At 42.5% G+C, this 26,834-nt stretch overlaps 1 protein-coding gene across 1 annotated transcript; it reads right to left on the reverse strand.

Annotated features, from left to right (window-relative positions):
• Positions 1-8,957: 8,957 nt before the first annotated feature.
• Positions 8,958-25,862, reverse strand: TMPRSS11E (transmembrane serine protease 11E). The gene is made up of 10 exons (XM_066316842.1): positions 25,767-25,862; positions 17,698-17,821; positions 16,331-16,446; positions 15,842-15,909; positions 14,209-14,372; positions 13,204-13,242; positions 11,955-12,135; positions 11,468-11,733; positions 10,472-10,614; positions 8,958-10,060 (listed from the first exon to the last, which is right to left on the reverse strand). The coding sequence occupies exons 1-10, from the start codon at positions 25,839-25,841 to the stop codon at positions 9,899-9,901; spliced, it is 1,338 nt and encodes a 445-aa protein (XP_066172939.1). The 5' UTR covers positions 25,842-25,862; the 3' UTR covers positions 8,958-9,898.
• Positions 25,863-26,834: the final 972 nt, after the last annotated feature.

Here is a 26,834-nt window from a genome sequence, read left to right on the forward strand (position 1 = left end):
TGAGGCACGGCTGGCGCAACACCCAGCACCCTGTGGGTTATTGCAAAATGAGGGAACGAACTTCAGAATAAAAACAAACAGAGGTAAGCATGGAGTTGATAAGGAGACTGTAACCTTCCGATCAGCTCCGCATCAAAGAGCTCCCCAGGCAGAGATGGAGTGAGCAGATAAACCGGCCCAAGCAAGAAGACTTGTTCTTCACTACAGCGAAACAGGAAGTGGGTGAGATTTCCCTTTTCCAGCACTCCCTTTCTGTCCAGCTTTTATCCCTACAGCAAGCCTTGTCCTGAGTGGCTGCACCTTCTACCACATGCTCACTGTAAAGCCCACAACGGAGAGGCACCACACTGTCCACAATGCTAGGTCACTTGTCTTCTGAGAGAGCCAACACAAAAACAAATATGGACATAAATGGCTTGGTCAGCCAAGCCTGATCTACCTCGGTGCTCACTCATCCACAGCTGTGAGGGACTCCCTTGGCATCAGGGACAAGACAACTATAAGTATCCAGCTCCTAATTACATGTTAGTCATTTAATGGTTGGCATAACCCCGCCTGTGGAAAATGCTTACTCTGTGAAAAGGGCCACCAATCTCCTTGGAATTCCCTTCTCCCAGCACAAATGTGATTCTTCAGAGCCAGCTGGAAAGGGGAAAAATGGAGATTCACTAGTGAGAAAATGTGCGTTTACATCGAAAATAGAAAATCACAAACTAAAAAAATCACCAACTAAGAAAATCACAAACAAGAAAGCAAATCTGTTTTCTGCTGTTTGATGCACTTGTATTTGTGCCAAAAAGCTTGAAGCATTTGATTTTCCCATGAAGTCTCGAGATTTCAGCCATTTTCTTTTTGGAACATTCACTGTCTTCCAGAAATAGCCTCAGCATAAAGGGAGGAGAAGAAAAAAAAAAGACAAGAGGAAGATTTGACCTAAACATACCAAGTCACTTTCCATCTTTCCCCAAAGTTATCCATTCACAGGCATTTCAATGCAATTGTAGATATGTCTGTGCAGACCGTTTTGAGGACAGTGGGAAAAGCTGATCAGTGCTGAACTGCATCTGCTGTTTCTGTAACATTGATTTCTTCATTTGCTTCAATCAATTCAACTGGGTTTTTGGCTTCTCCGAGCTCCTTGTGGAAAGGGAATTGTAGCAGTTGCCTACCTTACCTGAGGCTTTACTTGACTGAGTACACAGGTACCTGACAAGTACTAATGTCCTCCCTGGGCTGTACCTTCTATTTCCCAACATCCACCGTGTTATTTTTCTTTTTCAAAATTAGTAAAACTCAAAAAAGATTCCCAGCTCCACCCAGAAACACACACATCCCCACAGGAACTCAAGCACTTGATGCAGTGATGGAGATTTATTTCAAATCAATTCAATGCAGGAGTCAAGAAAATACCTCAGAATTATTCCTTGTTGGGACTTTTTTCCATTTGTTCATTTGTTTGTTTGTTTGGGTTTTTTTGCTGGTTTTGTTTTTGTTCTTTGGGAGGGTGGGGTTTTTTTTTGTTTTTTTTGTTTGTTTGTTTGTTTGTTTGTTTCTTTCTTTTTTATGCTGGGAAAAAGTGGCCCTTGAAGTGCCTACCCTGTGAGATGAGGAGAATTCTCCCTGATGTGTGCAGAAGTTCAGTGGCAAACTCTGACCACCTGGATCAGGTAAAAAACATATTACAGGAGAAGTAGGTTTTAGTAAACAACTAGATTTTGAGACATCATTTGCCTGAAATCTTGAGCCCTGAAACAAGAATGAAAAACATTCATTAGAATTGCAAAGATTCTCAGGAAGAAATGCCAAAGGAAGGGAATTGGACAACACATGAATGTACTTCTGGTAACTTTCAGATCACACTATGACAGACTATTCCTATTGTTACTCTGGAGTATGAATAATAAAGATAAAAAACTATTTCATTTTTTTACAATCAAGAATATTTTGCAACCTGCCTAATAAAACTTTAAGTAGCTTGTCTTTGTTTGCAAATTATTTAAACATTAAAATGAACTGTCCTGTGAAACAGTGTGAAATAAGGAAATACACTTGTTTCTTTCAGATGATGCAAAATCAATTTACACATCCCTGTGCCCCAGGAACAATGGTACAGACAGATCAAGAAAAGACAATAATTAATGAATAATTTTCCTCATAATAAATTATCAAGTTGCAATGAGCTTGGTATTAGGGTGTCATTCAGTAAGCCGGGCAATTAGTAACCTTTTTTGGTTAATACTAGGGAAGCAGTACGGAAACTAGCTATCAAAGCGTGGGGTGGAAATCCAAGAATGTGGGTGCACAGGATTTTGTGAATGAAAGTGTAAAAAGATGTAATGACCATTCTCTCAGTTTAACCCTGCAAAGTCAGCCCAGCCGGTCAGACAGACTGCTTGCCTAAGAATGGTAATAACAGACTGCATGGGTTTGTGTTTGCATACTGACACAGCCTCACGGGCTCTAGAGACAAGGAACACCTTTGGAGAAGACCACTGGCCAGTCCTGTAGCAATAACATCTTCGGAATTTACAAGCAAAGATGTTTTGCATAACTGTCTACCAGTTACTCAAGCCAGGCCATGAATTTCAGACCAAAGACAGCAATCAATCATTACTTCTAAACTGAGAAGTGAGTGTCCCTGTCAGTGATGTTTAACAGAACTGACAGAAACTCTATTAAACAGCCTGAATGTTAAACAACCCGAATTAATTAGAGCTGCTCTGAGCTGGGGGTTTGACAAGATGACCTCTGTACATCCCTTCTAGCCTAAATTAGTCTGTGATTCTCCGTGACCATCTGACAAGACCAAACTGGTAAATTTAGAGGAAATCCCTCCCTTGGACAAATCCACTCCTTTTTCCATCAGCACACCTGGACAGCTCAGTTATGGCTTCAGGCCTCCCCCTCCTAAAAAACACAAAAACATCTTGCATTTGGCCTTCACAAATCAGCAGAAGCTCTAAATGAGTATTTCATTATAGTTTTTAATTTTAGCTGTGGACATGCTGCATGACTTTACTCATTTGACGGAAAAAGGTCAGCAGTTTATTATCCCATGCTTTCCTACGCTACATGAGATGCCAGCCATGGCTTTTAATAACTGATGGCAGTTAAGAACTGGTAAGTAGAAAAACAAAAGCAGAAAATCCATTGAGACGTAGAATTATTCTCCAGAGCCAATGTGAGGGCTGAGAGAGAAGCCAGGGCCTTTATCTTGAGCCTTGAAAAGTCATTTGGGGCAAGATTTTATTACATGCCCATGCGGCTTTGAGATACTGAGCGCGTGGAGACTTTGGGATGCTACAGCAATGGCCTCAAGCTCTGAAGTATGCTAGATCCTGCCCTGGCTGGTTTCCAAACAGTCCCTCTTTCCAGGCCCTTGTAACAGAAACTGCTACACCCGTCTGAGTTGCAGCCAGGGAGGCCAGCCCAGAATACCAGCAACGCCCTTCAACAACAGAAGTCCCCCAGTGCCAGAGTCATTAACATAGAATTCATAGCCCATCGCCCTGTTTGAGGCAAAAAGGTGGCAAATGTGTGCCTGTCCTCTGCAGCTGCTCAGACAGAGCTGCTGCTTGGTGCAGTGAAACAGGCCAGCCTGCATTTTCTTCTGTCAGGCTAACAAGCCACTCTCTACATCCAGTGCATGAATCCTCCTCTCCCTGTTAAGGCACACAGCATCTCCAAAGAGACAGATGTTCTTCCCATGACTTAGACAAGGCCTATAAAGAAATGGAGCACTTTAAAATACAAATAAATCTTTTACAGGCACAACTCCAACTGAACAAAAGAAGAGCAGTATTGTTTCACACATCTGAAGTGCTAGAGGGACTTACTGAGAGCACTTAGAGTTCTGCAGATGACCGCAGATGCAAAACAAGGCTTTTCCTACATCTTTACATCCCCAGAAAATAGGTAGCTTGGATTTGCTCTCATATTATTTGTTAGCAGCTAAATTGCCTGGTTCTGCCAGAGTCTAAGATGCTTTCTGCCACAGATAGTACCTGTTCTAGTTTACTCTGCAGCAGCATGCAAGATCCTACATGGCATTCTTGTCAGGGGTCACCTGATTTATCATAAACTGCATTAGCCTTCAAGGCTTCATAGACTAAGTTTGACATAATGAAAATCATGTCCAAGACCTCCTGCAGCTGTTTCAACTCTGACTCTATTTTCAGCCACAGTTCAGGAGATCAATCACTCTGATAGAAACATGCAGAGTACCAAAAAGGGTCCTGCTTGGTTAGCTGCCCTCCATGAGATCTTCTGTCTGAGCTCTCTCTCAGGTAACTTGCTTTCTACTTGGGTGGCACAGAATGGATAGTTTTCCCCTCCATGCCCTGCTGTTCCCATCGATTATTCAAAGACAATGGCAGGCAGGCAAGTTTGCAACAACAGCACTGTTACGGCATCTGAGGGTCAAGCATGAACAGGACCTGGTGTCAGGCTTCTTTAGGCTGGCTACCAGAGCACTCAGCTGTCACAGACACAGCTGAGGGGGACAGTCAGTTCACTGAGACAGTACCCACCCCTTAGCAAGGGCCATGTGCTTTTCCCTGAAGCTGCTAAGGCACTTGGAGAGAACAGAATCACAGAGCAGCTGAGGCAGAAAGGGAACTCTGGAGATCATCTAGCGCAAAATCTCTGCTCAAAACAAGCATAGGATGACAGTACTCAGGATCATGTCCAATTCTGTTTTGAGTATCTCCCAGGATGGAGACTCCATAGCTTCTCCTGACAACCTGGTTCAAAGTTCAAGTACTCTCACAGTAAAGAAGTTTTTTCTTGCATTTTCATCATGTTCTAGGAGACATTATTTCCTAGCACAGTCCCTTCATCTGGTCTGTCCACTGGAGAAAGAATGTTGCCATCAACAGCCCCCTTTGGTATGCAGGTCATGTGCTGGCCTGGAGAACAGTGCCAGACTGTCTGACTCACAGCTCCAAAGGCTGCAGATGATCCCAAGAAGCTGATGAAGATCAGGCATGTGTGACAATAGCTGTTTGTTTTTACTGATCTGCAAAGAACAATCCGTGGTTAAAACAGGCTCTGGATGCCAGGCTGATGGCAGGTCCTTCCTCAAGTAAAGGACAGCCCAGTGGCACAACTGGAAGGTGGAAAGCACAGGCACAGAAGGGACAAACATCTCATAGTAAGCACAACTCAGGTATACTGCAGGGAGAAAGGAATTCCGTAGCTAATCAAGTGAATTGGAGATGTGCTCTGTATTTCTCAGACCTACGCATTCTTATATAAAAGAGAGAGTTGCATTTTTTGGGTGACAAGTTCCTCAAAGCTTTTTCTCTTTCTGAATTAAAACGATTTTTTGGAACCTGAGAAAGAGCCACAAATAATGAATGGCAAACAAAATATTCTTCAAAGGAAGTGTGATTTAAGAAAGGGTTCAATTAGAAACAAAATTAAAGATAAAGCAGATTAACTGCCACCTGCTCTATTTGTTTCTGACGTCTTCTAACCAGGTGAGATTTGAAAAGTTTTCTTTGCAGCAGTAATAGATGAGATATCCAGCAAGCTGAAATACTGACAGCTTTGTTTTATAGAAAGATGCTGCTTAGCCACACATACAAAAGATGACAAGAATTATTCTTCTCTTCAGTTCTTCACTTCAAACCCTTTGACAGAACCTCCATCCACATAGCCAAATACAGCCACGCCAGCTGAGCATATCTTTGGGTCATGGCACAGTTACCAACATAACTGAATGCTCATAAATGCTTTAAGTGTTACATACACAACACAGGCTCTGTCAGAAACTCAGCACAAAGCTGTTTTCTAAGCCATAAAAAAAAATATTTGTTAAAATTATGTCCTTTAAGAAGTCTGTTTCTAACACTCCCTTTCTTGCATTGGACCCAGTAAAATGTGACAAAAGGGCTACTCTTCTTTCAAACAAATGGCCACCTTCCCATCTATAGCCAACACAGATGGCTATAGACACTGCATGTCCTGTAATACTGCAATAAAGCTGTTGCACTCCCTTTTATCCTCTTAAATAACCTCAAATTCCAAGTTCATCCTGCTGGCTATTCAGGATTGATGAACTTCAACATGTAGTTCCCTTCCAGCTCAGAATATGGTATAATTTGTACCAAGTTTCGCATTACGACAGTAAACGGAGAAGAAGAAATCTGATCAGTGTTTTAAATCTACAAGAATCATCAGGAATTGTCAATATGGGAGACCAAAGCATGCCACTGCAAACCTCAGTATTTTTATCCTATCAAGTTCTCAAAATTACTGTGCTTGTTTGCAAGAAGGCTGACAAGCACAGAAAACTGATCCACGATGCCAAAAATACCTTTTGTGCCTTTCCAGTCTACTCTTTCACAGGACAAAGCTCTGGCTTTGTTGTTGCATCTGCAACAACAGACATGTATCTGCAGACAAAACCTGCTCAGCCCTTGCTCTCACAGCCATAGTGTACTGTATTTAACATACATAGAGGGGAGACAGATGCCAAGGTTTCTCATGGGAGAAGCATTGAAACTCACGCAGTGCTGCAGATGCCTGTTCTTAGAGCTTCCAGATTTAAGCAGCTGCAGCCTCCCCAGATTTTGCAAGCAAACTGCGTTGCATCTCTGCATCTTCAAGGCAGCAGGAACACCTTTTCCTCCAGCTCTTCCCTAGTGAGTTGAAGCAGAGCACCACCAGCTGCCAAGGATGTAAGCCTCCTGTACAATACGATTCACCCTCTAGTGGTTGACACAGGACCTGGTTACCAGCACAGAAATTTGGGTAACTGCTGGCCAGATGGGTAAACTCTGTCCTTTCCTGCTTACTGTAATGCAGGAAATTAGTAAGTACATGAAACAGAAGGTAAATTTAACATATTTTATTAAATTTACATATATATTACATTCCCATGTGTCATCTATGATTGTATAGTTAGATATATCCCTTTCTGCCTTGAGTGAAGATGCTAATTCCTCTAAAAACACATATGAGAGAAACAACAGCTTGTAGCTTCACAAATAGGTGAAAATGCAGCTTAAAATAAATACAGGTCTGCTAGACCACCTAAACCAAATAAAAATTTGGTTTCAGGTTTCCTTAATTTCCCCCATGAAAAGCCAGACAAGGTTGACATCAGTGTAGTTTTGCCACAAATAAGGCATTCAGGCCCATCATGTCCAACCACACCAATACTCCCTTGGAATGAAGTCTGTTCCTTCAAATGCTCTTCTTGATAGTCACAATTTGGACTGCTTTGCATCACCGAGAGGCCTCATTGCTTCCAGAAGAAACTGGAACAGGAAATTTCCAGATGCCATGAGAATCTCCACAATAAAATAAGGTCCAAAATAAAGGCTTACAAAACATACACCAAGTAGATGCCAGGTCCTCTTCATCCTCACTTCTCCTAGCTGCACTGTGCTGGCAATTGGCAATAAGGTACTGTATCTCTACAAGTAAACCCTCAGAAATGGCAGTTCCTTAAGCAAATGACAAGTTGAGTTTTTAAGTTTTGTTTGCACTATTTTGGAGAATGAGATTTACTCCAGCCCTTGAGACTCAGCTAAACAATTAAGGCTTTTGATATAGCACCCAAAAGAAACAAATTAGAAAGTTCACAGATTCAAAATTATTTTTTGGACATCTGCTTTTCTGTTTTGGGGAATCAGTAAGAAACTTGGTATTTGCAACCCTAAAAATGTGAAGTGTGCAAGTTACTATGAAATCCAGTAGATGGGGAAACCATTACACCCTTTGAAAAACCATAGCTAAAGTGCTTTGAGAACTGAAAATCCATAAGATTTTGTAATGATATTTATGAAGAAAATATAAAATTTTATTCACCATGTTGGCAAGACGGTTGCTACAACCAAGAAAAAATTTCATATATATTTGTCATATATCAGTTTTAAGCTTCCTCCTACAAGTAATATATGTGAAAAATATGTTCAGCTGAAGAGACTGAAATTAAATTTGTTGGGCTCACAGCTATGGAACCAGTCTGACAGTGTTTATTTCCTGTGTAGAAATTAAACCACCAAGTTTGTTTCTGAAGCTTACAACATTCCACAAGAAAAGTTTCTGGAGGGAAAATAAAACAAATGCCAGGTATACATAAGTACAAAACACACAACAGCTGTAGACCTTCTGCGGGCTTCCAACTATTCCTGTACCTCCAGTGAGGCTCTAGAAAAGCACTGTTCTCTGGACTGACAAATAGATCACAGGACATGTAATCAAAGAACTTCTGTTACCACTGCTCTGGAGGGATCACTGCTCTGTTTGGCAGCACTGGCAGTGAGCTGCACAGCCCAGAGGGGGCCCCTGAACTGCCATTGGCTTTGCCAGCTGACTGCTGCTCAACTTGAATGACCCTCTGATCCTATAATCAGTGAGGGCCTGTTTCACCCAGCCCTTCTAACTAAGAGGATGCTGAAAGTCTGCTGTTTGCCCTTTCTAGCCTGGAAGAAGGTTCTTGCTTGCTTGCCGTGCTGGACCAGCTCTGTCTTGGCACTGTGGACAGTATCACCTCTCCTGAGTTCTTCCTCTTCTGACCACAGAGGGAGAAGAGAGCAGTTGAGTGACTCATTAACCAGCAATTAAGTCCACAGCACTTGCTATTGTTAAGATCAAGATCCATATGAAATGTTGGAAAGCTTGCAGACACACCAAAGAGAGCATCCCCACCAAGAATCGGTGTGTTCTGCTGCTAGGTTGTAGAATGAGTTGGATATCTACCTGGCTGTCAGAAACGTGCTCCTGAAAACATGAAGCCAGATAGAATATGAGGTTTATGTGGCTGAGATCAAATGAGTCAGCTACAGTCTGGCAATGCAACACAGGCAATTCCTACTTCCTGTGAGAAGAGAGAGAGAGAGATATCTCTGGGTCTGTCCGAAGTTCTGTTCCTGCTCTGAAGGAGAGGGGCATTTCCACTGTAATGCAGAGTGGTTTTTTTTCAGGATACAGCTAAAGATGCACATATAAAGCTATTAAGACTTGAGAACAGGATTCACAAGAATAAGAAGCTTTAGAATCTTTTTTCGACATACAAAGATTGTTACAATTGTCTATCCTGCACAAAAGGCAAAGGACTTTTATTCAGAAAAATACAGTCTGGAAAGGTAAAAATGTAAATAAATTCAGCCAAATATTGTGTTATAACAACCAAGTGGCATGAACATAAAGTGGTTTTTTGTCTTAAGTCCAGCAATCACTTCACTGACAAATGCTGCGGTAGAGACTGTTTATATGAACTGATGAGTGGACATACATTCACTTGTTCAAAGAAGGTGGACACAAGCTGGTGTTTTCCATTAATTTCTTTCTCAGGCAAGGAAAAGTTCTCTATTCACTTAAGTAACAGTCCAGTATGATATTAGGAACCAGAACTTCTCTAAGCCATCTTCCATTCTTCATTATAGTGCACTCCCTGGAATGATGCAGGAGAAAGCTCAAGAATTCAGAAGTACAGCAGCCTTTGAAGTCAGGGTCTGGACTGTGGCTTGCCTATGGATAGATAGGGCCTTGTGGGCACTCAGCAAATGGATGGGCCAGGTTTCAGGTTATAGCTTGTCTTGGATGCTGGTAGATGATTGTTTGGGCTCAAACACTTTGCTTGGGTATAAAAGCTGGGGCCAAGACTCATAGTCATGGAGAAAAAAGGGTCAATATATCACATATACATGAAGGCAGTTGTGCCTCTGACAGACTACTTCCTGAACAAACAAATGTCACATGGATCAAGTCTGTTCTTGTCTGGCTGTAGGCCAAACCAATTTCAAGTCCAAGACTGCTCCAAGCTTACAGGTACTTTATACAGGACCACAAGCTATGCCAGCAGCTGCTTAGAGGGTGACCACAGAGCAGGATGTGTCAGAGGAATAGCTGTACACAGCCCACAAAACTTAACTTGCTTCAGGTTTCAGATGCCCGTTTTGGAGTGGATCCAGTTTCGATAATAAGTCACTCGTGTGTATACTCCTGGTTTATTTGGCTTGCCACATTCATCTCCCCAGCTCACTATTCCCACAAGATACCAGATTCCTCTGGAATTCGCATGCACCAGTGGCCCACCAGAGTCACCCTAAGGAGAAAAATGTCAACAGACAGAAAAAAAATGTAAGCAGTGTTCACCTCACTAATGAATTCAATTTCTCAAATTCTTCTGTTTCAATTGACAGGTACTTTTCTGTAGACCTCAGCTAATTCAAGCTTCACACAGGTTACTGACAAAACAGAGTCTCACAGCCTGCTTAATTCGGTCTCTGCTAGTCCACATCCTCATATCTGCATTCTCTCGCTTGTGCATTGTATATAAATGTCATGGAAACTGAAGTGCAGACTCCAGCACATGAGCCTCCAGGCTCTTCATTTGTATCCATCAAGATACTGAAACTCATAAACTTAAGATTGCCCAAAGCACATTTTATTTGTAGAAAACATCACCTTCCATCCCACCTATTTCCTTTTTACTACTACTGATAAAGAGACTTACCTGGCAAGCATCCACCTGCCCCTCCAAATATCCAGCACACAACATTCCAGGTGTTATCGCTCCACCGTACACTTGTCTCCTATTACAAACCGCAGTACTTATAATTCTCACTTCTGCTTGTCGAAGCTGATTAACACTATAGCCTAGAAGGAGAAGTGGCATTAGAATTTGCAGACAGGGTAAGCAACATAAAAAACTCAAAGACCAGGATTAGCCAAATTTTCCTGCCACTTTTCTGCCATCACAGGCAATTTAGGGAGCTACCCAGAAAATGTCTCAAGATTAAGAAAGCTCCTCCCCCACTGCCAAGGTCCTTCACTTGTTCCCAAGCATAACTCCTATCATCTTTCATCATCACCAGGTGCTCTTTAACATAATGGACAAATGGATTTTTGTACATAATTTAGTGCTGTGTTCAACTGTAGACTACATGGTATGTCCTTGCTATCACTGAAAAGACCCATTTGGTTAACTGCAGCATAACTTCGGGCAATCACTACACACCCCAAGGGTCTCCCATGAAACACAACCTATACAGTTCTGTGGCTCTCACTGATTTATAGTCCCATCCTCTCTAACCTCAATGACACAGACTGAATTGAAAGAAGCTCACTCAAATCACTGGATGAGGCCTCATATGACCAAAGAGAAAAAAACTGATGAAAATTGCCATGGTGCATCTACAAAAAATCTGAATAGCAAAAGAACTCATGTCAGAGTTAAACCCAAAGGGATTGGAGAACAGAATGTATTCAACTAGCACTATGCGTGCAGCAACTAAGAAAAGCTGCTCACAAATTCTGTAAGACTAACCTTCAGGGTCTTCCCCCCCTTTCCAATCTACTGACCAAGCCAGAAAAAAAAGCAGCAAACTAAGTCCAAAGGTCTCATTGGGGCATGCACCTATTAAACACCAAGTCTAAGGAACGGAACAAAAAACCCCAAAAAACTTCTCAGGCATGTGTGTGACAGGGCACAGGGAGGCAAGACACTCACCATCATTCTCCAAAGCTCCCCAGCCAGTGACAAAACAGGAAGCGTTGTCTGGGAAAATGTGAGATGCTTCAGGAAGGCAGACACTGTGCACATCACTTGTGAACTCAATAGCAGAGGCAAGTTCCACAACAGCCACATCATATTCATGGTCAAGGAGATGATCACCGTATCTCTCATGAACAATAATTCTCCGGACAAATTTTTTCTGTTTTGGAGGTCTCAGCAGAATTCCAAAGCTGGCAGTCCACCTCCGAGGATCTCTTACTCTGTAAGAAGTTTGAGATTATGCCAGAGCCACACAAAACAACATCCCTAATGGAGCTTAGGTCTCCATTTAAGCATCAAAAAGCAATGTGACCAAATTTACCAAAGGAGAAGAGTAAAACTTCATTATTTTTCAGCAGATACAGATATTAGAGGGTCACAAAAGGTCAGAGCACTCAAGAGTCCTAAGGCCTGTAGGATCAGAGAGGTGCTGATGACTTACCCTTTAAAGCAGTGGGCTGCAGTCACCAGCCAGGTGTTACTGATGATTGATGCACCACAGCGATGGGTCCCATCAAGCTGAATACTCGCCTGCCATGGCCATTCTCCCTCCCGTGCACGCTGCCCACCAGTTATTCTTTCCACTCCGGTGAAGGAGAATGCCTGTCTTCGTATTCCACAGCCTGTCAAAGAAAAGGCAGCTCTGCTTTAGCTGAATTAAGGTCCTCATGGCTGAAGGCACAGGTGTAACAGTCTCTGTCGAAAGAGATTCTTTGCCTAAAGCAGGGAAACTAAGGGCCATGGTCACAAGTGTCTCAAGATAGATGGAGGGTAAACAAAGAAGTTTGGTAGAGGAGTCAGTGCTTTTTTTGTTAAGCCAGTTTTCAGGCACACAAACCCATATTAACTCCCATAGGACCAGAAGGCTGTGTATCTGAGACAGTGAAAAACAAGGGGGTTTGTCAGGTCACCTGCATATTAGCCTTGGCAGCAACAACAAAATAATGGTGTCCTTTTCCCAAGAATTTGCTTAGCCAGTGTCCCAACAATCAGGTATTACACAGCTGAAGAAGGTTACATTCAAACCAGTTAATTCTCAGAGGCCATTTGAAGATGGAAAGCTAACATGCAAAGTCTTCAAGAGCACAGGGTGGACTGATGGAGTGCCCTGGGAGGGTACTTATGCTGTCTCCCAGTTTCCAGAGGAGCTCTAAGACCTCAAGGGGGAGCACAACAGGAGGACTGAGAACCTGCCATTCCACTCTCTGGGTTGCTGCCACTGCTTTGCTCTGAGCGTGGACAGCTCTTCTCCCTCTCCCACCCTCTGGCCATTCCTTAAAGTTTAGCCCAAATCTGACAGACATGTTGCCTAACCTTTCTTCAGGGAAGAGAGGGAAGGAGGGAAAATGTTTTTTTAAGGATTTCAGCAAGAATCATGGCCCACAGCAAAACTGTAGTCCTTCTGCAAACTTGCTAACAGCAGCTCACTGCATGCCCCTACCACCAACAACCAACATTAAAGCAAGTGCTTCCCACCACCAAGCCAGAATGCTTGATTCTATAAATGTATAGAGCCAGCAAGACTGCAAGGAAATGAGCTGAAGTCTTCCCTGGCTCATGGACTGTCTACTGCTCTAATATCTGCAACAAATTCTATTTTCAACTTGTATCATACAAGTACAAGGATTTTGTAAGCACAGAATCTCCAGCACTATATCCCTGGACCTCTACTATAAAGCATTTATACTTACAGTTGTTTAAAAGGTTATCTCCCTTTTCCTTGTTCAACTCTGGAATGAAAAGTAACGACCACAGTAAGTTTATCTCATATGCTACATGATGTAGCCCAGACTCTCCCCGTGTACCCAGGAAATATAAATTAAATGACTTGCACTGCTGCCTGGAGTGACAGTACAAGAAGCAATAATTTGGTCTGCTGGAGAAGTTCAGTTAAGTCTCTATTCCTCACTGAAAGGCCACAGGATGCACCTTTCTTGCCTTAGCTCAGAGCTAACAAAAGCAGCAGATGACTGCAAGTGGGTCCAAGTTACATCTGCATGTACAACATGCACAGCCACCAGCAAATGCCTATAGGTCTTTGTTCTGATTTAGTGTGGCAAGGTGGTCAGATGAATCTTCACAAATCCTCAGTGCTGGGATTGTCTGCAGGCAAACTGCAACATTTCTAATTTCCTTCCTACAAAAACCCCTCTGTCAGAGTGAGATGGTAATAGATTAATGGGAGAGGATTACTGCCCAGGGATCCTCAGGATCTTGTTATGAACACCTGCTACAGCAATTCGTCAAATAACAAAGGAAATGACAGAGGGTAGAGAGAGGAACCACCTCAGCCTTGAATTGTTTAATAGCTTGAGGACTCTGCATTTTAGTGCCTGGTTATAAAGGTTCTTGTTCAATTTACTGTATGTCTTAAAGCTGTTTGTGAATCCATGGTCACATAGTTGAGCCTTTTTTGATGAATTGAGGGGAACTATCTCATTCAACACAACTAGATCATGCAGAGAAAGCCTCTGATGCATGGAGAAGAGCTCATAAATCAGTGCCAATGTTTTAGTTCTTTCCATGCTCTGTCTTCCAACTTCCCAGGCTGTCAGCCTAACAGACAATTTTGAGAAGGCATAAAAAGAAAACAAGAATAATCCATATTAGCATTCTAAGGTGAAACACATTACACTAAGAACAGCAAAGTGTAAGGAACAAATTCCAGGCTGAAAACACAAACCTAAGGCACTTGCCTGTGAGTCTAACAGAAGACTGGTCAACATCCAGGTACGTCGAGGTTGCTTTCAGCCTCCTGAGTAACACACGCTGGACTTGACCCCGGGTCGTTGCTTCACTGTCAGCAGAGGGAAATTTAAATACCAGAACAACAGATGCAAGCACTCCAACAGGATCTGGGCTACAAACCAACAAAAACAAATTGTGTGGTTCTCTTTGCCTACCAATGCTCCTAGTTCTGCTTTGTACTGCCTGCCTTTTTTATATGAGAACAGGACTGGTCTGCACAGATGTCCAGAACAAATAGCATGGCTGTGCTCAAGTAAAGAAAAATGATGACATGTCAGCAGACAGCAAAAGCTTCTTGCTATGGTAGTGATCAGAGGGAATTTTCTGGGAACAGGTGTAAGCAGTAGAGCTGAGAAGCAAAGAAGAGATCATCCTCTTTGGCCTCCACAAAAGTCTTTATCAGTAGGACACAAACGACAGAGTGATCGCTACAGCAAACTAAAACACTTCAACATATATCCAACAGGCTGTTCCTAACAGCCATTCAAAAGATCCAGTTACAACAGAAGTTAAAAAGGTCTTTTGGCATTTTTTTCCATTTAAGTCACTTGTCCATTTACTGGCCAGTTAGATCCCTCCTGTTTAGATACAACATTCAACAGTTTGAGGTCACTTACTGGTACTATAAAACATTGGGCCCAATATCTTGAACTAACCATCTAAAGGAAAACCAATTGAAACTTTGAGGGAAAGAGGGCAGCGATGCAGTTAAGCTGCCCCAGTGCCTACTTGTACCAAGTATCTGTAGTGATATCCCAAGCTCTGCAATTTCTCTTGACATACACTGTGAGAGACTTGTGGAAGAAACCAGCATCAGAAAATTATGTAGAACACTTTAAGAAATTACTCATTCCATCTAGAGACAGGTAAAGGCAAAAAATCCCAGAAGTGCTTTGAAGGACATTTGTGGGAAGTCTGGCATTTTTTGCTATCTAGGGAGAAATATTCCACAGCAGAATTGAGCCTTACAGAAGTACAACTCCAAACTAAAGTAACATGGAAGTGAGGAGAACAATGGCTCTTACAGCTGAGAGTGATACATAGTTACTGCACAGGAAACAGTAAATTCTCTCACACAGAACCCTCTACTATATCCATGTCCTTGTTCCCTTGTCTATATCCCTGTACCTCACAGTGGAATCATTTATTGCTTCAGGCCTTTTCACAGAGGGTGGAGAATAATCACCTCCTACCATACATCCTGCAGAGGGGTAAACACCAGCTCAAGCTTACAGAGATAGAAGTATGAAAAAGACCTTATTCTGCATCTCTCAGGCTGTTAACTAGTAGTGAAGATGGGGATCACCCAATAATCCAGTTACTGTATCACAACCACAAACTGGTGTACAGGCAATCAATCTGCAGAAGTGTAAGGCCAAACTTCTCCTCCTTGCTGACCTCTAAGGGTAACTGAGTCCTCAGTGTCATGAGCACTGGAGGACAGCAATAATCAGACAAGGCTTAGTCACTCTGCTGGTGTAACCAAAGCATAAGCTACCAAGAATGCTCCATATGGTCAACAAGTAGGAAGAAAAGGTATTTAACACATCCCTGCTTATTCCTGGCCTTCACATTACTTACCTTAGACTGACAACGTGGGACCTGATGTATCTTTTACTTAGAAAGGACCCCCTGAATACTTCAGATATCTGTTTAAAGAAAAGTGTGTGTTAAAATACATCTGCAAAAAACACATGCTTTTACAATATAACAATCTTATGAGCCTCAAAAACACAGGAAAATGCCTTCAGATCTCCACCTCTACATCAAAGCTACTCCTAAATTTCCATCAGAGGATGCAGATCCAAGATAAACAGCTGAGATAGCTGATGTCACTCTCTATTCTGCTCTGTGGCTGCCTGTTCCACCACAGGGCTTCTGGAACAGACAGCACCTAAGCTTACTATCTGCATGTGCAAAGTCAGCTATGCATCTTTAACCTACAACAGCAAGGTGTGAAAGCTAAGGCCAGCCATGCAGGAATGAGGCACAATCACTTCTATTTTCAATCTCATATTTGCAGAACTCTTCACCATAGGTCAGGTGTAAACAAAGAAACTTTTATTTTACCATGGTTTCAATATCTTCACTTAGGTTCCTGAATTCATCTGTAGTCTGCCTTTCATACTGAGGATTGTAGTCCACATTAGTGATTAGGAAAGATGCATTGTAATATCTGTCTTGATCTACAGAGAAGAAAAAGAAGGAAAGGTAGCTGATCATCTTTAGTACAATTCCAAGATGCACAGTATCTTACAGAATGTGGCACAAGCAACGTTCCCTGGCCCTGGCAGTGATCCTGTCAACTGTGAAATTACAGCTTTAGCAGCACTTTGGGAAAAGGGGGTTCTGGACTATCCTGTTGCTTCATGGACCATCTAAGGGCTCATTTCTTCTTTGAAAACCTTCCCAAAGAGCTCCAAATTATATCCACTACAACATTTCCTTGAGATCCATCTTCTTGCTGGCCTGAGGTGAGCACAGCATGAGACAAAGGAGCCCTTCTGACTCAGACACATCCACTCCTCCCCAGCTGCACTCTGGCATGTCCCTGCCCCTCTGAGAGGCACATGAGACAGAGCTGTTTGCATCCATTCAGTGGTCGGGTTAATTTTAAAATCTGATTCTCAGGTGTATGGCAGACGGGAGCCCTGTAACACAGAGGCGGCAAAAAGCAAAGCTGAGCTGTAGCTCTGCCACTGCTCTTTCTGGTGTCCTAGTACAAGCCACAGCCTCAATGACTCCTGGTGAGCTGAGATGGCCACATGATTAATTCCATTCCAGCAGGAAAGCATTTCAAAAAACTCACACTGGTATCTCAGAGACTGGGAATGGAATGACTCAACTTCATTCATGAGGCAAGTGACTGGGAATGGAATTAATTGTCTTTAAGTCATGAGCCAAGACGGTTGGACTTGGTGATCTTAAAGATCTTTTCCAACTTTAATGATTCTGTGATCTGCAACTGAAATTGGGCTCTTGGCAACGAGAACTGAGTCCTGAGCTCTGAAAAGCCCAAAGCCCTGCCCTCTTTTTTTCTGGAATATTCTCAGCTAGAGGGGCCAGACTGAGCTTCTGCAAAATCCCCACTCAAGACTTAACTTACTATGCTGAGCACTAGACACATCTCTGGCTTATAAAGAAGACTTATCCTTTGGTCAGTGAGTAGAGACACTGAATACCAATGGAAACACCAGGGAAAGAAACAAAAGGACGGTTAAAACTGAAATCCTTGCTTAAGTAAAGCCCATTTTAAGTATTCTTAGAGATTTTCAGATCAATCTAGTTCTCAAATAGCATTTAGAAAACTCATATTCTCATATGAGTTTTATACCGGGGGCAAATTATATGCCTAAATCATCTGGCAGGGCCACAGTAGCAAGTGAAACACAACAGATTCCTGAAAGTTTGTAACAATAAAAAAGTGGGGCACTTACCATGGCACAAAAGAAATGTAATCAAGCCAATGATGAGGGCTAAGCCTACTATCACCGACACAACAATGACTGCAATCTTCCATGGCTCTATGCGCTTTACTGCTCTGTCCATCTGGATCACTGCCTGTATTGAAGAAAACAACATGGAGAAATTCAACTCTAGTACAAAGACGATAGTTCAACCAGAGTCTAATCATATCTGGTACAGCTTAGCTCAGCTGAAAAACCCCACAGAATAAGGTAGGTTGGAAAGGACCTCTGGACTCTGAGGGTGTGACTGTTTAAGCCCCATTAAAATAGGCTGCTCCAGGCCTTGTCCAGTCAAGTTTTTAGTACCTCCAAGGAGAAAGATAACTCAGTCTCTCAAGATCTCTGGTCCAGTCACTGTCCATCCTCATGGCAAAAGCTCTTCCTTTATATTTAGTCAGAATTTCCTGTGTTCTAACTTGCCTCTGTTGCCTTACATACACCCCGAGAAAAAGTTGTGCGGGTATTGCTAGTAGAGAAAATTTCACTTCAAGAAATATTACACAGATTTCAGGTGCAGCTGACTGCCCACACAGGCACTTATACTGAACACGAATGTAATAATTCATGACTGATGAAATAACCTCTGCCCCAAGGAGACTCTAGGCATCCAGAGATGCCATAATAATACATAGCTTTGGTTATATTTAATTAGTATGAGTAGTAACATTTATTGGGTCCCTACAGGGTTTGGGGCTTACTGCTCCAAAGCCACACATATATTGAAAGTGACCACATCCTGCCTCCTGCCAGACAATCTATAGAGAAAGAGGTACTTGTGTGTAAATGTGACATGGCAATAAGATCCAGTAGTAACTCTCTGAAAGCCAAGAGCAGACCTGTAAAATGGTTGAGAACTTGACTCATACATGGACAAAGGCACAGAAGACTTTCTCTTCCACTTATGTTCTCCAGTGCAGCATTAAGCAACAGAACATTAGGAAAACCAAATTTTTGCACATGCCCTCAGTAGCTTTATTGTAGGATGATGGAAAACCTTAAGCACCATTATTAAAGATCCCCAGTAATTCCACAGCACACCATGTGATAATTGTCATGCCACATACCGAGTCTCTGCAACATGGTCTGCATTAGTACAAGGTGTCCCAAAAAGACCTGAGATAATCTCTCAGATATCCTGGAGTGACAAATGGCAGCAGCCAGCCCTCAGGAGAACGACTGGCTGGCTACTCACCATGCTGCTTTACACCCCCTGATCCATGCTTGTATCACAGTGAGCTAGACATACTAAACACTTTTTTCCCCTTTTTAGGCCCATGGCACAACCATCTCTGAGCAAAATATAAGAAGATGCAAGAAGAAGAAAGAGGAAAAAAGGGAGGCAGAATGAATAAGTGTTTGCAAGTTTTCTGACTACAAGGTGGGAAAGAAAAAATCACAGTGAAAGCAGAGCAGGTTACCAGCAGAGGCTCCATCTCAGGAAATGAGCTGAGTGGGCAGATGAGCAGTAAAGGTAAGGGTCTGGTTTGGTGCACAAATCCAAGACAGCAAAAGGCAGTGAAGTGGTCAGAGAGGGGGTTTTCTTCCCTCCACTCTGATGGGAAGAAAACCAAGGAAAGCCACAAGCAAAAAAAAGAGCAGAAAAACAAACAGGGGGGGAAAAAAAACAAAACAGAACCAAAAACAAACAGCCAGATAGCACTAAAGAGGAAGGCAATGAGAGATCTGCAAAGGTGCATTCAGCAAAACACAGGGAAGTTGGAAGGAACTTAGTTTAATCTCCTCATATAAAATCTTGGTTTTGGCTAATGAGAGTGCTAGGCAAATGGGCAATTTTTTTACCTATTCAAACAGGTGGCATACTGGAAAGAGAATGTTAAATAAAGGAGCTTCACCCAGCATTACAAGTGCAGATAATCACAAGCAGCAGCTTAATGTTACCAAAATACACAGGACAAGTGACCAAGATCAAGTCTTCTGCTTCAGGGTCACATGCTATGGAGATACCCAGTACCTTTCCTTCTGTTGTTCCTACTTTACTGGGGCAAGTTCTGCTCTTAAAATGCACAGCCCAAGTTTTCCCTCACCAGACTAGCTCAGTTTCCTGATGTCAAGGCTGTAGGGCAGTTGATAGGAGTCTGAATACCCAGGCTGGCCAAGAGTACTTCTTTGCAAACTGCAAGTTGCAATAAGCACATAAATAACACCCACTAGAACTCAACCGGCTCCACTGAGCCTTGACTTCTCACTATCTAGACCTTCACTGTATACACTATCCATCATCTCTGAGCGTTTAGCAGAAAAAGAGACTCAGATAAAAACCTAAAACCAGTGGAACTATTCTGCCTCAGTTTCTCCAATATGCTGCAGCCTTCCATGGAACACTCCCATACCCATCTCACAGCCTTTCCCAGGCCCAGGGAATTGCAACATACCCCATGGGCAGTCAGTTATTACCCTTGAGGGCAAGCCTCTTGGCTAATCAGAACAGCCCACTATGGCAACATGCCTCTGCCCCACCTTAGTAGCTACATCTCGTGCTTGAAAAGGGCAGCTTTTGCATCTCACTTTGCTCTCCTCACTGGAGAGCTTTTGCTTCCGGCCTGAGCCCCTCTCATCCATCTCAAGGACTGGTTCCCTGTTCTACAGCTGTCCCCACTCCAATGGGCTTCCACCTGAATGGCAATCGGAGCACCATGCCTCCACTGCTCTCGGCACAGAGAACACAGCACAGCCCTGGCAGTGTGTGGCTGACTCTGCAGATATTGAGGCAACTGTATTCTTGGATCACAACTGCTGCATTTTGTGAACTGTATCCAGATAGATTTCCTCAAGACATGGCCTTATGCCAAAGCTACAAAACTTAAGATTAAAAAAACTGAACATCTCCTTGCCTGTGAGACCCATGATCTCACAGGCAACACTGTCCTTTCAGCCATCTGTCTCTACTTCCTTTTTGTGCAAATACCAGCTGCAGCCACAAACACTGGCAGCACAGACTTCCTTCTCCTCCAGCATTTCAGAACTGCTCATTCTCCACAGGTCACACAGACCTGCAAAGGGAAACAGAAACCTTAGGGAGTGCTGTAATGCTGAGGGAAATGGAAACATGGGAGATAAGGAATAAAACCCTACGCCACTTCTGATACTGATTTCACTTAACAGATTTTTAAGAAAAAAATTAAAGCATTCATATAATAGAAGCACAGAATGGTTTGGGCTGGAATGGACTCCTAAAAATCATCTAGTTCCAACACTCTTCCCCTAAGCAGGGACACCTTGCACTTGACAAAGTTGCTCAGAGCCCCACCCAATGTGGCCATAAACACTTCCAGCCAGGGATGGGGCATCCACAACTTTTCTGGGCAACCTGTTCAAGTGCCTTATCACCTTCAAAATGAAGAATTTCTTCATAGTATCTCCCAGGAGTCTCCTCTTCTCCAGGCTGAACAGCCACAATTCTCTCAGTCTGTCATCACAGGAGAGCTGTTCCAGCCCTTTGATTATCTTCACAACCCTTCTCTGGCCTTGCCTTGCTCCAAAAGATCTGTGTCCTTCTTATGTTGGGCTTAACCAGAGCGGGATGAGTACTCCAGTACTCTGCAAGAGCAGAGGAGAATCACCTCCGTCAAACTGCTAGCCACAGTTCTTTTGATGCAGCCCAGGTCAGAGTTGGCTTTCTGGGCTGTGAGTGCACATTGCCAGGTCATGTTGAACTTCTTATCCACCAACACCTCCAGGTGTCAACCAACATCTACATTAAGATAATTTATTTGTATATAGGATATACAAATTAAAGTTGAAATATCTCTTCAAAACCAAAACAGTTTCCTCCCTTTAGCAGGATGTTTTTGGCTTCCATCTTGCTAAGTGCAACAGAATAGGAAAAAAAACCACTTTTGGAATGGAAGGACAAAGACTCATCAACTCCCACAGTATGTAGTTACCAGTATCCTTCAACTGTAATGTCTGTGTGCAGGATCCAGCTCAGCAGCCCCCACGTTGCGTTTTTGTTTTCTATTTTATCTCACAACTAGGTATGCCTAGGTCTGCTGAGACAGAGACTAGGATAGCTACTGGAAGACAGTTCATGTTATAGCCACTCAATGTTTTCATTATGCAAACACATTACACCTCCAACCAGCTCTTCACTCTCCTAGCCTTTTTTGCTGTAGTGCCACAGCGGGCAGGACTGTTGTGCTCTACCAGAATAACTACCTTGACGGGAATTCCTGTGCTTTGGACATTGAGCTCCATAGTTACATAATTTAGTGGCAAGTGGATCCCCCTGTTTAGGAATTAGACATGGTCTTCTCTGCACTCTAGTAACCAAGCAAATTCTGCTCCACCGAGCAACACTCAGTGGCCAGAGAAACACTGATCCTCCACAGTGTTGATGAAAGCTTTCCACCATGGATGCATCCTTTCTTTCTTTCTTCCTGTGGCAAAGAGACACTGCTTGATAGATAGGCCTTCTCCTCAGAAGACCCCAAATACTACATTTGGCTGTTTGTGTGATGACTTCTAGAGTCTGGCGTTTTGTACAGCCTCACATTTCTTGCTTCCTTTTATCACAGGCTTTGATTTTTTTTTACTCTCCAAACTCCAGTAAGCTGCAAATTAACTCTTAGCAGGGCCAACAGGGGAATTCAGGTAACACCAATGCATTCACCCTCTAGCATGAATGAGATAACTCAAATTCCACAGGAACAAATCCTAACAAGAGATCAGACCCAGACTCCACTGGGAGATCTCAAAGGCCAAGTCCTCTCTGCTCTTAATACCAGCTCCTCATGGTCTATATCTGGCAGCTTTCAGTCGGCAGTGAATTAACGAGAAGTTTCAAACCCAAGATCCTTTAGTTCAGTACAGACCTGCTTATCTTGGCAATACTATCAGCGAACACTAAACCTCCTCCAGCAATCCGTGTTCTCATTTAAAATATGCGTCATTCCCAAGGGGCCCAAGATAATCTATGGAGACAGCAGCACCTCTCCAGTTCATATCACAGCTAACTTGGGTCAGGAAGAGCAAACTATTAATCCTCCTAGTTTACAACCTTGGCTCTGAGACAAAGACTGATCACTGAAATCTTATTCTGTACTGAAAAAAAAATCCAAATGAATTATTTTGAAAATATATGTTTTCATGTGATTAAGTATTTTAAATGCCTTAAGTTGTGTTTAGAAAGAGATATATTAAATCAAACCTCAATACAAGATACTTTAATAAATTAAATACAGCAAGAAATAAAGCTACATTAATGATAATTAGCATATTATGAAGAAGTATTATACTGAAATTTTACAGAGCTAAAATTGGTCTTCCTTGGATCACTGGAGTTTGAGAAAATACATAGGATTTCAGGTTGGATTTCTGATCAGCCTCAAATGAATTCTTTACCTTTGAATTTGGAATATTTGCCCAAAAGCAAAAGACAAGCACAATACACAGGTGACAAGCCAGTTTTCCTCTCTTATCCTGTACCAAACTCCCTAAAAGGTTACTATACTCTTTCACAATGCAAGTGATGCAAGTTCAGCTCCTTGACATTTGATTCACTTTATTGAGATTATCCATCTCTTCTGGTTGAGTTACTGTGTGTTATCAAAAGCCTCAGCAAGAGCAATACCAGCAAACTGATCAGAAAGTATTTGTTCAGACAAGAAAAAAAAGTGTAACTTTATCATGTGGCCCTAATCACTGAACTGCTGGATAAGCAGGGAACAGCTACCCTGCTCTTTGCAGATCTGCCCTTGATGTTTTTTGACTTCTTAAGCTAAGACTTCATAGCATCCCTAAAAGTAAACTAGATTTACTTTTAGGTTAATCCACATCATGTTTTCTTGTACCAGCTCTTTACTGAAAGTGTTTTGCCATGTTCCACATAGAAAAAAATGCAACCTCTTCTATGTGATCTGCTGCTGTCTTCCTATAACGCATTTTTTATTACATTTTTATTATTATATAATAAAACATAATACCCCTGCCAATTGATAATCCAGTATTCTCAGAAGTGCCAGTGGCAGAGTTCGGGGGGCACATCTGATGAAGAGGGTCTCTCCACATCTATAGGCATTACCAGTTTTCCCAGTTGATGGATTCAGACATGCCTACAATAGTCTTCCTAGAAACAGGACCTTTCACAAGACAACAGAAGAGGCTAATCTGTTGGCCTGGTGAGTGTGATTTGAGAATCCAGACTAGGTCCCTGGAGCTATCTACCTTGGCAGGGTGGTTGGGAATGGCAGCAAATGAGATGCATCTGGTTTAGTCCAGGAGACCTATAGAAAAAGCACAGGGCCACAAAGCAAGACTTGCTAATTTCACTCCCACCTTTACCACAAGCAACTACAACAACCTAGCACTTCTCCTGTGCTCTTGTGGTATACTCAGGACACGCACTTCTAAAAGAATGTGACAACAACCTCAGCTACTTTGAGACCTGAAGCAGAAGAAGCTAGTGTCAGACCCTTGTTTGGATGAGGTCAGTTATGTACCAACCTCAATTACTCAATGTTTGATATCTCTTAAAGAATTCTGATACAATGAAAGACTTCCAAATATTGAAGGGATCTGCTGAGGGAAATGAAGTGTGCGTTTTTCTATGCGTCATACTGAATCAGCTTGATCTCCCCACACCCTTGAACAGCCCACAAAAACAGTAGGTGCTGCATGCCACCCCTCTGCAGTCAGATAAAGAATCAATAATGTATTTGCCACTTACTAATTGAGCTCCTCCCCTGAACCATCCAATTTTACCAAGGTCTTGCTGCTTCCCCAGAGCACACTTCAGCTGGGTAAAGACAACTGCTCCAAACACAGCTCTTGTTGTTTGCTTCAAGATTCAAGGGCAGCATTCAATCTTTGGGACGCCTTAACTCAGAGCTTCCCAGTAACTATATCCATGATGCCAAAATGCTGCTCATGCAGACTTCCCTGGTTATCCAACCACTTCTGCAACCAGCGCAAAAGGTTTGCTGTTCCTTACTCTGTCATCCATTTTGTGCATGATTGTTTGGAAGTTTTGAGCTCTTTAATGGTTGGGATAGAGGTAACCTCCCATACCACCACAACAGTCTATGGAATGTAACTCTAATGCCAAGGACTGAGATATCCTTTATCACTTATTTGTCTTTCTACAGTTGACTGCCACAGCCAATGTCTTGAGAAAGAATCTCATGTTCTGAAACAAGTTTTAGTAGGAGGACTACTCACTACACAAAACCTTACAATCTGCGTGAACACTGAGAGGCCATCTCAGTGTAAAGAAAATATTAAGTACATGGCCACTGACTGCAATCAGTTTACGATAAATTTCTGTAACTTTTACATCACCTTTACCTCCCAGATTTCCTCTTCCAGCTGTCTTGGTCATAGACAAGTATCTTGTTCTGTTACTTTGGCAGTCACAGATTATAGCAGTAGATCTCTGCTTTCCAGCACTCAAAAATAGCTCTGCTTGCCTCCTTTAGTCCTTTGTTTTTTGAAATCTACTCCAAAAGCAAGGCACCACAGAAGCAGTTATATTCTTTGTGGATTTTCAGTTTGATTTTCATTCCAATGCAGGGCGGGCAAAATGGTCAGGTGCCAGATTTGGTGTGTTTCCAAGCTGATTCTGCACAGATTAACACTTCACTGGCTGTATATGAAGTCCATGAAAATAATCAAAAGCACCAGAAGCTCCATTTACCAACTGTACTGTGCTCATCCTCTGGTTCAGAAATTGTGCCTGCCACACATTCTAATGGTGCTAGCACAAATGGTAGGTCAGTCAGAGCAGCATGAGACGACTCTCCACCTGCTCTCAAATCTCCTCGATTTGCCATACTGCACTGTAGATAAGCTGGAGAATTCTCAGAAAATAAATGCATTTTGGGTGAGGAGAAAGGCTGAAATATCAGATGGATTACTGATATATGGAAGGCAGATCAAATCAGAAGCAAGCTCAGAACTAGTGCGATTCTCCCCACACCCTCAGTTGAAGCTCAAATAGCCCTGTAAATCTACACATGTTGTAGCCATGCTGCCCAAAATACCAAGAAGCAAGCCAGAACCTTGTGGCACTCACCTCTGAGTACCACTGAGAGGTCAGCAGGAAGCTCTTCTCTCCAGGAGATCCACCGTCCCGAACACCACAACACACTGTGCAGCATCTCAGCATAGACTTGAGGCTTTATCTCCTGAATTAAGAAAGAAAGGAGTCATAGGCAAGTCAGAACAAACAAGTCCAGCAAGTCTCAGTGACAGAGGCTTACCCAGTAGCATGATTCCTCCCCTAAAACAATAACAATACACTTCTTTCATCACACCTTTCATCCAGGAATCCCGAAGCCTTTTCAGAGCATTAGCTACACCCTGCAACACCCCAAATCAGAAGAGCCATGAAAATTTTGCAAGGACGCAGAATTTATTTCCTTCTTTGGTATAATCAAGAAGAGATTAGAAATTGTGGGAAGGACCAATGCAGAACATTTGAATGTTCAAGAGACAATGTTCAGTCCTAGGCCAGGTACGGAGTTGACAAACTGATGCGGAATCAATGGTATGTGCCTCTTAAATCCCCTGAACTTCCTTGAAATTGGTTATTTGGCCAGAAAAGAATACGTCCTCATAACAACAGCTAAATTAGATTTTTTCAGTTTTTTCTTTAACTCCTTAGATGATAATTTTAATTGTGGTCACCTAACTACACACACATTTCTGTCCCGAAAAAATTCTTCTATGTCATAAACAATTATCATATAAATATTTTCAATTTGTCTAAATAAGCACACTACTTGTGCTAGTGACAGCAAGTTAGCTGGCAAACAATCAACACAAGTTCAAACTCTAACTTAAAGACGCACTTCTGAGCCCTCAATTTTAAGTTTTCTCAGTACCCCTAAATTTACTAGAAGATATGTGACTACATAGCCTGACACACAGATTTGTTTCAGAAGGACAATAAGGAAGACAGACCTCACAACAAGAAATGAGTGGCACACGTTTTCTGTGCTTTACTGCAATAAACTTTCTAACCTCTAGGGACTCCTTTCCTCCACCTTAATGACCTCCGTATGACCCCTCTACAGCTCAGGGATCACCAGCTTAGTAACACGCTGATGCAAATACATCTTACATGGCTGGAGCTCTTCCTTCCACCTTAC

This window comes from Sylvia atricapilla, chromosome 4 (genome assembly GCF_009819655.1).
Source record: "Sylvia atricapilla isolate bSylAtr1 chromosome 4, bSylAtr1.pri, whole genome shotgun sequence".
NCBI classification, from domain to species: Eukaryota; Metazoa; Chordata; class Aves; order Passeriformes; family Sylviidae; genus Sylvia; species Sylvia atricapilla.

Bases quoted from the DNA above. Each gene is read 5' to 3' on its own strand.
- TMPRSS11E (XM_066316842.1), bottom strand. From the start codon at position 25,841: ATGCTGCACAGTGTGTTGTGGTGTTCGGGACGGTGGATCTCCTGGAGA. The intron at 17,822-25,766 runs GTACTCAGAGGT...TCTTCAATACAG, and splicing joins TTCCTGCTGACCTCTCAGTG to GCAGTGATCCAGATGGACAG. The intron at 11,734-11,954 runs GTAAGTCATCAG...AACTTCTTACAG, and splicing joins GCAGCCCACTGCTTTAAAGG to AGTAAGAGATCCTCGGAGGT.